Below are 11,373 nucleotides of genomic sequence, written 5' to 3'. Positions count from 1 at the left end.
GTTCGTCGGATTTTTTAATTTTCATGAAGATTCAAATGAGTAAGAAGGAGAAAACCGATCTTTTGTTTCGAATTCCGTACTACATTAGCAAACAATATATCTAAGTGTGCACGCATCGCCAATCCACATTGTTGTAATGTCGACCCTTTACAATTAGCTTTAAAATCGAAAATAACATTCTCCAACTTATTCATTCAAGCTTCCTCGAAGAACTGGTAAGAAACAGTAAACAAGACGCAGTTAAAAGAAATAAGTACCGGTCAGTTGACTCGACTAAGCGCACATTAAATTTAAAATATTTAACTAAATCGTCACATACAAATCGGCTTCTTTATAGCAGTTAAGTTTAACAACAAGTAGTTCAAATACGTTCAGAATGTTGGGTAGCGTGTTTATATTGAGCGCAGGTATTTTGTGGTAATTATTAAATTGTGGTATTTTTTAATGTTGTGATCTAAGTGTTAATTGTTTTTTACAGCTTTGACAATAACATGTGCCAGTGCTGATCCTAAGTGGTCTAGTTTTAATGGAACGAGAATTAAACGGGTAAATATACTGTGTGGTTTTCATTTGTTTTACGTTTTGTTGTTTTTATCATTATACCTACCTACGTACTAAAGAGGATTGACCACTGTTTTATAACCCACGCAAAAAGAGGGGTGTTATAAGTTTGACCGCTATGTGTGTCTGTTTGTTTGTCCGTCTGTGTGTCTGTCTGTGGCACCGTAGCTCTTTACGGGTAGACCGATTTGAATGCGGTTTTTTATTTGAAATCTGGTTTTCTAGCGATGGTTCTTAGACATGTTTCATCAAAATCGGTCCAGGCAAAGTCGGGGGTTTTCAACTTTTTGTTGATTAGGTTAAGTTAGGTTATTTCTCTGATAGATATTTGATGACATATTTAATGAGCTTATGCTTTATTGTTTTTATTGTTGTAATTCGGGTTCGATTCGTGTCGGGGCAGATATTTGTATGAAAATACGAATGTTTGTTCTCGGGTCTTCTATGTATTTAAGTATGTATCTATCTATATAATTATATTTATCCGTTGCTTAGTACCATAACACAAGCTTTGCTAAGCTTACTTTGGGACTAGGTCAATTGGTGTGAATTGTTTCGTGATATTTATTTATTTATTTTATTTTTTTATTGTAATTAAAAACTAATAGTTAAAAAAAACATCACCGTTTGACGACTGTGTTTGGTTTATTAATTTTGTATAAGGATAAATACTTAATAATAAAACTATTTCAATCATATACGTAAAATAACTACGTCAAAACCGTTTATAGCGACACTATTTATAACGACATATCGGATATAACAGCCAAAAAAAATCTCAACACGACCTTATATACCAAAGTAACACTGGTTATAACAACCAACCGTGTACAACGACCAAATATTGCTGTCCCTTCAATGTCGTTATAAACGGTTTTGAGGTATTCAGAATGCAGAGTCGTTATATTTGTTATTATTATTGAATACTCGTAATTTAAATTGACAGCAAGACCAATGGAGTTGGGGACCGGCTGAAGAAATCCGACAAAATGTAAGTATTTGTAGTAACCTACATTTTAGTGGCGATTTAAAATGGATACTTCGACTTCCACGTTTTTGTTATGCACTGATATTTACGAAGAATTTATTTCTAATAAAACAGTTTATGTGTAGGTACGCTGGTCATAATTTACAGTTTTTGAACGCATTTAAAAGGTTTATGATATGCGTATAGATAAAGAATTACTGTATTGTAAATACCAACTACGTAATATTAATGTAATAACAATATTTTCCTCCTAATTTGTATTTTTTAGGAAGACCCGAGCGGGAGTCCCGCCTCGACTCCACGCGACGAGGAGGCGGACGCTTGTCTTCCCTACAACCCGATAATGCCGGATTTCGCCAAGCCAGGAAGAAGAATAAGTGAAAAAAGTACGTCCTAAAAAGTACAAACTATCATTTTAATAATAAAAAACGGCTGAACCGATTTTGATAAAACATGTCTAAGAACCATAGCTAGAAAACCTGCTTTCAATTCCCGCGTTCAAATCGGTCCACCCGTTTAAGAGCTAAGGTGCCACAGACAGACAGACACACACACAGACACACAAAGCGGTCAAACTTATAACACCCCTCTTTTTGTGTCGGGGGTTAAAAAAGTTCAACTCACGATTATATGTGAGGAACGGTCCGACTAGTTTCAATCTTTGCGGAAGATCTTCTTCATAAATTTCGTTCCGACTTATAATTTTGAATTTGTGTAATTTGTTCAAATTATGTATCCCGAGGGCTTAAGTAGGTAGGTAGTATTAAACTGTCACCTATTGTTTTGAGAGTTAAAAGTGTCTTAAATTCATTTTCACTTCTCATGCTCGTAAAGTTCGTGTATTTAGGCGACATAAAATGTTTTTTTATGCTCTAGTGCATAAAATAAAATCTTCGTCTAACACCAAGGTAATCAGGTGTCAACAGCCACAAACAAAAAAGTTTCTACATATTTTTTTAATAATTTTGAATTTACATAAAACTAAAAATAAATCAAAATAAATCAATAAAATTGCAAAATGGAATTGTATAATAATGCATAAAAAATAAAAGGTGTATAGAAAGTGAATAATTGTTTCCGCTGTTGCTATTTCATTTCCTCGCAATCTAAGTGAAAAGCAGAGTGTAAAACTCGAGGATTAAACCCATTTTCCCCTCGACATGTCTATCCACCCTCGCCGTACTGGCTTGGACTATGAACGTCTTGGGTGAAATGTCTCGTTTTATGCTTTTGTAGTACAATCTACTATTGTTTGGCTAGACCATGTAGAAAGGAAAAGTAATAAGGCGCACATACGACGGCTTTTCTTACATAAAATCTGTGATAAGATAAATCATAAAAAATAATTGGTATATATTTTATTCTACCTTGTTTTTAGAATGTTTTGAATACATCTGGCAAATGAAAACCGAACAGGAGAAGGCGCAGAGAGAAAAAGCATGTAAGTCCGTTTTTTCAATAAAATCATAGTTTAACGAGAACCAAATTATCGAAAATATTTTGCTTACAAAAATATCAAAAATCAAATCTGGGGATAATTCGTAACGCTTAAATTGAGTGGATTGTATTGTAAAAGTATAGCATTGCAAGAGATTTGACAGTGAGTCATTATAAGACTGTTCCGACAATCAAGACGTGGTCCCTTAACCCCCTATTATAACTAAATTATTACTTACATTTCCTACAGGTGTAGCCTACAATAGAAAAAAGAGCGGCATAAAGTTCCATAGTTTGGTTATTGGAGGTCACCTGACTGCTTCTGGTGAATACCCGCACATGGTGAGAGTTGGTAGTTTAAGAACAATGATCTGATGTATTGATTTTTACTCGTACTTAGATATTCATAAGAAATTCCAATTTAAAATTAGTTGGGTTAGGGCATTTTATACACTTCCACTTTTTTAACCCCCGACTCAAAAAGAGGGGTGTTATAGGGTTGACCGCTATGTGTGTCTGTCTGTCTGTGGCACCGTAGCTCTTAAATGGGTAAACCGATTTGAATGCATTTTTTATTTGAAAGCAGGTTTTCTAGCGATGGTTCTTAGACATGTTTCATCAAAATCGGTTCAGCCGTTTTAAGATATTGAACTTTGAAGTGACAAAGTCGGGGGTTTTCCAACTTTTTGTTGATTATTGTTATGATATTTTATAGCAGTTCAATCCGGATGTGTTCACTTTAAAGTGTGCCAATTTCTATTTTAGTTCAAATAAACTTTGAGTTTTGTTACTTTTATAAGAAACGTGAATTTATTTTTTCGTGAGTTGTTTAGTAAGAAAAGTAGCACTCTTGATTTAGAATAAGAAGGAATCAAATCTTCATCATCATCATTATCGTCATATCAGCGTAGGACGTCCACTGTTGTACATTGGCCTCCCTAAAATACCTCCAGTTGCTTCGGTTGAAAGCGCCCTGCATCCACTGTGAGTGCGTGGCTTTAACCAGGTCATTCGTCCATCTCGTTGACTCGTTGGATGACCATCTTGCTTCATTTCAATAACTTATCATACTTCTCCAGGGAGCTCTTGGCTGGAAGGCAGTTGAAGGCACCTGGATCTTCAAATGCGGCGGCACCCTTATCAGCTCCAACTTTGTGCTGACGGCAGGACATTGCACGAGGGCAGCTAGGGACACCAGCGTCACTGATCCTGAACCCAGGATCGTGAGACTTGGAGACAAGAACATACTGGACGTTGTAAGTAACAAAACGAACCAAAACGAAATATCTGCTATAGTTTTATTAAGAGTGTACCTACTAGTGTTCTGGATATCCTGGCTGCAGCATCAGCCGAGAATTTCATAATCTTGCATAGCTATATAGCATACATGGGTGTTTCAAATTTTAAGGTCCCAAATATGTTTGAAAGTAAAGTAAATATCCATTATGCGTCTAAGATTCCTACCGCAGCGAACAAAAGATCTGATGATCTTGAAACGCTGAACCGATTTTGATAAATCATGTCTAAGATCCATCGCTAGAAAAACAGCTTTCAAATAAAAAACCGCATTCAAATCGGTCCACCCGTTTTAAGAGCTACGGTGCACAGACAGACACACAGACACACAGACACACAGACACACACACATAGCGGTCAAACTTATAACACCCCTCTTTTTTTCGTCGGGGGTTAAAAAGAAGAGGAAAATTGATAGGCATTACTGAAACAATGTAAGACGAGCTAAAGGAAAACTTTTTTACTGATCAAATAGATTATTATTTCAAATGGATACCAATGCATCCGTAGTTCTACTTCGTTTCATAGGAGTCCGTAAGCATCGGTGATTGCTTTCGATGGGACTCGCCTGCTCCTATGCTCTCATCTTCTTACAGTCATACAATGGATTCGAGCCGCACGACGCAACCATCTCGAGGATCATCGTCCATCCTTACTACCGCCCTCCAAGAAAGTACAACGATATAGCTCTTCTGCAGTTGGAGAATAATGTGGAATTCACCAAATTTATCCAACCTGCTTGCTTGTGGACCTCCGACACGGCGAAAATTGAAAAAGGGAGCATCACCGGCTGGGGAGTTGTAGAAACAGGTAATCTTCCTATAAAATCAAAACCAAAACAAAAGCACAGGTAAAATAAATCAAAAGGAAAGTACCTACTGTTCTTTTTGTTCTTAGGGTATCCCCCCACTTGTGAATTTTAACATTCTGTTCAGCATATTATTTATGCATTATAAGTGCAAGCTAAGGAGTTCTGTAGCACTCGGCTTTCCTCCCTTCTGATGCTTCATAAGCACGACTTCTTTCAATGACCGATTCTTCTTTTTCTTGTATCTTTTTTCATCATGAGTAATTATAATAGTGCACTATAGCGTTTATTATTTTAAGCTAACTGCTGAATACGGGTGCCGCTCCTCCCAGTCTACTGGGATGAAAGAATTCTATCTTATCTCTCCATAGTTGCTTAGACCAACTAGGTCTATAGTGGGTTTTGTAGTTATCTTATAGCCCGTAACTCAGTCAGCATAAGGCATAATATGGCCATCTCAGTTTCATTTTAGCTTGAGTCTTTCCGACCCTTCTGTGCCTTTATCATAAAGTGCAAGACGGTGTTTTAATATGGATTAAGATCTAATAGTTTAAAAATAAAATTAGGTAGCTTACACGAATAAAAAAATTAAATCGATCGAAGTTTTAACTCCTGGCAAGCTTTCAATTCTTAAGTTTCCTTAATGTGTCCATAATTCTTTTACTGCAAAGTTTCGAGCAATCTTTTAGAATAGGATGTTTTAATATATAGACATGGATTTTTTTAACTCAAACGTGAATTACCTATCTACTCTCTTGAAATATGTACCTATTTAAACACTTTATCTTACAATAATAAAGAAATGAACACAACAGACCCTAGATGTTGAAATAGGTAGGTAGATAGAAATGTATAAAAGTGAACTTATTAACTGTCAAGTTTCAAATCTTTGAGTGGATGCGACGAGTATTTCGAGGAACCAAAGTTTTTAATTGTTAAAAGACTTTAAGAATTCCATGGGGGTTTTTAATTATATTAGAAACTTTTATTTCACTTCCCATTAAACAGCTTTAGAAACTAACAGTAATTGTTTCTTATACCGCTTTTCGTCGATGCCATGTATTTGACTACAGACAAATAGAATATAATAGAATAGAATTGATTTATTTGGTGCTAAAAAAGTTTGCACATGAAATCTTAATCTAAATACAACAGTAGTTAACAAAGCACCAAAATGGATGCCACTCAGTAAACACCGATGTCTGAATTTCTTCAGTCATGGCGCTGGTTTTCAGGGCAACCAAGGATACAACAGTATAATTAGAAAGCTAGGCTAAACTAAAATCTTAGAGGAGAGCGTCAAAATTAAATATCTGTGTGTTTATATACATAAATATCTATAACAGCCCTTATAGCGCCCGTCTTCGGACATAGGCCTCCTCTCTACTTTTCCAGTCTTGCCTATTCATTGCCACTCGCATCCAGTTTACGCCAGCTCCAAGAAGCAGAGAAGAGTCCTGGAGTGGAGACCCCGTGCTAACACCCGCGGTAGAGGACGACCACCAAAAAGTTGGACAAATGATATCCGGCAGCAAGCTGGCGTAAACTGTATACATAAATATACCAGTCGCGAAATCTCAAATTTGTTACTTACAAATACAAATACAAAATAGTTTATTTCACAGAAAACAGAATTTTACAACAGTAGGACTATCCGTCAGTGACCAAACTAAGCTGAGCCTGTAACTTGGCCAGCTGCGAGTGCGGTTGACAGTAAAAGTTGACAAACGAGGAGACAATAATATAAAAGGGAACAAAATTTAACAAAACATGTAGGCTTTTGTAGGTCACGCGGCATTAGCCATTGTTTATTTACGCTTTGATGCAATACCTTCATAATCTTCACAATTTAATATTCTTTTCCATACCCAGGTGGGCGAGAAACATCGCCAGATCTGCGGGCAGCTGAAGTGGACATCATAGATTCCGCCACATGCAATAAGCTGCTGCAACGCTACTGCAACCGGTTGTGGTGCGGAGTGCAAGCTGGACAGCTCTGTGCAGGGCAATTAGCTGGAGGAGTGGACTCTTGTCAGGTAAGAGATTCCAGAGACCTAAAGAAGAAAGAAAGCCTACATTTATTCACAAGACACAGCAATAGTGCCTAAGTACAAATTGACAACACGAAGGATAGTATGTGTCATTGCGATAGTGAATCAGACACTGGTTCAGCATAATGCTGAAGCGTTAGTGAACACCCCAGAGCTGATTTTCAGCCAGCACAGCGCCGGAAATAAAGATAAATAAATAATAAATGAAGATAAATGAAGGTCGAATTTGACACATGTAACAGTTGATGCTACTCGTTGGTCGAATTTGACACATGAACAGTTGATGCTACTGATATGATGGATGATAGATGAAGATGCATTAATTAATATATTTGTGTCATTATGTATTTTTTTAAATATACGACCGTTAAAGTAATAACATCTCCAGATTATTTTTCAAATAAAACAAAGCGCGGTAAAATCGAGAAAGGACGGGGAACAAATGGGCGAACAGAATCGTTCAATAAAATTAAACGTTTCAACAGAATCGAAAACAGATTAAAAGGTATTGAGTCTTTCTCTCCGTTGCCAACACGCGCGCGATTTCATTTTACTCCAAGCGTTTCATGTTTAACCTGGCTATCGTTAATGCGAAATATTCGTTTATCAACAAAACCTTATATTTATCCCAGAGTTTTAGTTGTATTTAGGTATATATGTATCTCAGATGGTTATTACATGCTGCTTTGCTCGCGTGAAGAATTAGTTCTGGCAGTCGAATTAAAATTCCAAGGAGAATAAAATTTCTAAAATTACATTTCATATTCAAGAATAAGACTTTGGCATTAACTAGGATTTCGTGGAATATTGGGATAATCCGAATCCGTTTATTAGAATAGGACAGACCCTCCTTTTCAAGGGGTTTCCTAAAAGGCGACCAGCGCTCTCTATTGTCAAACTACTGACTCCGGACTCCAGCTCTGCGGTGTGGAAGCAAGCGAAACTACCTTAGCATTTTCCCATGAAATCCCCATGAAGTTTCACAACTGATAGTTATCCGACGACCGCGACGATTCTGTCAATAGTGACTTATAAGTGACTTATAAAGTGACTCAGAATGTGACTTAGTTTGACTTAGAAAGTGACTAAGTGTGACTAAGGAGTCACATAGTGTGACTTAGAAAGTGACTTAGTGTGACTTAGAAGCTATCTATATACCAAATTTTATCCATAACCGCCCAGCCGTGTTAGCGTGAAGAAGTACATACACACGTGCACTCACCTTTCGTACTTGTAATACTTATTAGCAGGATTAGTAGTAGGTTTAAGTATCTTACTGGCATGTGTGTTACAAGTACAATATTAATCCATACTAATAATATAATGCGAAGTGTGTGTTTGTATGTTTATGTGTTTTTTTGTGTTTGTCCGTCTTTCACGTCGAAACGGAGGGACGGATCGACGTGATTTTGGCATAGAGATAGTTTATGGGCCAGAGAGTGACATAGGCTACTTTTTATCCCGTAAAAATGCACAGTTCCGAGGGAATAGGGCGCCATAACCGAATTCCACGCGAGCGAAACCGCGGGCAAAAGCTAGTTTTATAATAATTGATTTAATCAGACCTTACTTAGTGAAAGTCAATGAAATAAACAATTAATTTACTCGCCCGTGACCTTACGATAGCTATAGCTACGCTTAGGTAACAAATGTGTGTTCATGCAGCGCCTCCACTGTAAAAATACATATTCACACAAACCCAACTATCATGTGTTGTGGTGTGGTCGTGGATGAGCAAAGTAATTGTTTACATACCTATAGTTAAATAATTTGTTTTTGTCTGGACATTTAGGGCCCTACTAATTATTCATGGTTATTCATTTAACTTGTTGATGCGAATTATACGCGGTAAGAGCAGCGTGGGCGAAGTGGGAGTTATTAGCTTTTTATTCAAATGAACGGGTTGTTGTGGTGTAAAAAAAATTGCGGTGGCTTTTGCATTAAAAATAATGCATACTATACAAGTTAGGTGATATATAAAATCATGAACGAAAGATAGGTACAAACAGGGACACACTTTAAAAGGGACAGTTTTGTAATAAAGTATCGAAAAATGTGGAAAAAATATAAAAAACTAAAGGGAAGGCCGTGGTGGCCGAGTGGTTTGACCTATGGCCTCTCAAGCTGAGGATCGTGGGTTCAACTCCGGCTCGCACCTCTGAGTTTTTCAAATTTTTTACCACGAGCTTTACGGTGAAGGAAAACATCAAAGTCAAAGTCAAAGTCAAAATATTCATTCTGAGGGGAGGCCTGTGACCTGCAGTGGGATGTATATAGGCTGGGATGATGATTATACTGTTTTTCACAACATTATACTTTTTACTGTTGAACAAAAATACAGTATACAAAATACTGTTTTCAGCTTAAAAATTCCTAACACTAAGCACACGCTAAGTCAGTGCAGCTTACCTAGTTACAGTAATGGCGTTTCAGGACGAATCTGTCAATGTAACTAAAAAAATAGTTCCTTATTTATTTAAGTTTAGTTTGTTTGTCGCTAAATTGATTAGTTGTGGGAGATTAATTTGCCTTTAAAGCAATAAAACACTGTTCATTGTTCTAAAATACTGTTCCTATTTCTAAAATACTGTTTACTTTCTTTCTCAGGCCTGTAAATACTTTATTTTTTGTAAAAAAGTTGGCAACCATGTTTGAGCAAATAAATGAATGGTTACTGATTACTCTGCGAGTAGCTATTCTAACAGACACAAGGTCTCACCTTACCATTCACCAACCAGAACTAATTACAATACTAATTCACACCACTGAGTCACAGGTTCTTTTTTTTATAGGGGGATTCCGGCGGACCGTTGCAGGTGAAGATCCCCCTGCCCCCGGGCTCGGGGTCAATGCACTACGCGGTGGGCGTGACGTCGTTCGGCTTTGGTTGCGCCCGCGCCGACGTGCCCGGCGTCTATACGAGAGTGTCGGCCTATGTCGATTGGATCGAAAGTGTTGTATGGAGATAATTGTTATCGATGAATTGTATTTATATAAATAGTTTGTAATATAAATGACAGTATACGTAAAATATACGTAGCTTAAGTTTTTTCTTTAGTTACCTACTTTGTCATAAGAAAAAGTTGTCCAGAATTTGGGATCTAGGATGTGCTGCTTTTTAGTTTCTTCTTACTTTGTATTCATCTTCATTTCTTATTTTTTATTTAAGACCCTTTGACCAAATTGTCTATTTGATAGGTACTAACAATTTCAGAATACATTTTTTATTAAAATAAATTTTATTTCACCCCTGGAAAACTTGATATATCGTATCTTCGGTAGAACAAAGGAATAATACCACTGTTTTTTAATTTTCAAATTTTTCGATTATTAGACAACTATGCCCTTGTAGGTACTACAGAAGCGCGAAGGTAAGATATTTATTTTTAATTTCATTTTATATTCTAATATAAGTTAGTTTAGGTTGTTTGGAAATGTATAAATTTCTAAGCGTGAAGCTAACAGTCATTTAATTTTCCACTGTCTGAAGAAAGGTTATGTTGTTCGAGGGATGTATGTACTTATGTCTATTTATTTTGTTGCCTCTGTAGCCTAAACAATAACAACATATCTACCTGTTTTAATTATAATAATATCTAATTATTCTTTATATCATTGGACGCGAGTTGAGGAAGTTAAGAAGGTTTAGGTACTACGAGTAATGTTTCGGAGAATAACTTTTGGCAACCTGTTTCATTTCGCAACTTTTAATTTCCCAACTGTTTCATATTTCTAAAACTGTAAATATATCAGGATTTTATAAAACTAATTTAACCTAACCTGAAGGTTTCTACACGATAGCCCTGAAAGAAATCCTAAAATATTTACAGTTTTAGAGTTCGTGAAATGAAAAGTTGCGAAATGAAACAGGTTGCCAAGGTTGTTTTACTTATATAGTTTTTGTTTCTATTGTTATTTTGTTTTGAATAAATTATGTGATCTATTAAATAATATTACCAAAAATGCATACTAAATTTCGTTTTTTATTATCAGATTTCCCTAATCTATTAGAACTATAGTGATTCCTAACGCCATCTAGTGAACAAATGTAGAAACTCCAACATCCTGCATCGCGCTATCGAAGTTTCTCAACTCGGACGCATAAATACAACTTCTGACGCTCGTCCTTCGGACTTCGGTCCCCAGGCAGGCATAACATTGCATCTACCTGGAGAGAGATCTCTTTATTATAGCGCTTCTCCACAAAACTATAATACTTTACATTCGAGCCA

General features: G+C 36.4%; 1 protein-coding gene across 1 annotated transcript; it reads left to right on the top strand.

The window, feature by feature from the left end:
* Positions 1-229: 229 nt before the first annotated feature.
* Positions 230-11,109, top strand: LOC141439535 (serine protease snk-like). The gene is made up of 10 exons (XM_074103823.1): positions 230-407; positions 479-546; positions 1,508-1,552; positions 1,818-1,935; positions 2,928-2,990; positions 3,237-3,328; positions 4,066-4,242; positions 4,879-5,092; positions 6,963-7,126; positions 9,934-11,109. The coding sequence occupies exons 1-10, from the start codon at positions 377-379 to the stop codon at positions 10,108-10,110; spliced, it is 1,149 nt and encodes a 382-aa protein (XP_073959924.1). The 5' UTR covers positions 230-376; the 3' UTR covers positions 10,111-11,109.
* The last annotated feature ends 264 nt before the right edge of the window (positions 11,110-11,373 follow it).

Source organism: Choristoneura fumiferana, chromosome 21 (genome assembly GCF_025370935.1).
Source record: "Choristoneura fumiferana chromosome 21, NRCan_CFum_1, whole genome shotgun sequence".
Taxonomy (NCBI): domain Eukaryota; kingdom Metazoa; phylum Arthropoda; class Insecta; order Lepidoptera; family Tortricidae; genus Choristoneura; species Choristoneura fumiferana.
This window is presented reverse-complemented; position numbering and strand designations above follow the sequence as displayed.

What these genes read in the sequence shown, in the direction of transcription:
- LOC141439535 (XM_074103823.1), top strand. Translation starts at nt 377, where the DNA reads ATGTTGGGTAGCGTGTTTATATTGAGCGCAG. An exon ending in CTGGGGAGTTGTAGAAACAG is followed by an intron (nt 5,093 to 6,962) that starts GTAATCTTCCTA and finishes TTCCATACCCAG; the next exon opens with GTGGGCGAGAAACATCGCCA. An exon ending in GAGGAGTGGACTCTTGTCAG is followed by an intron (nt 7,127 to 9,933) that starts GTAAGAGATTCC and finishes TTTTTTTTATAG; the next exon opens with GGGGATTCCGGCGGACCGTT.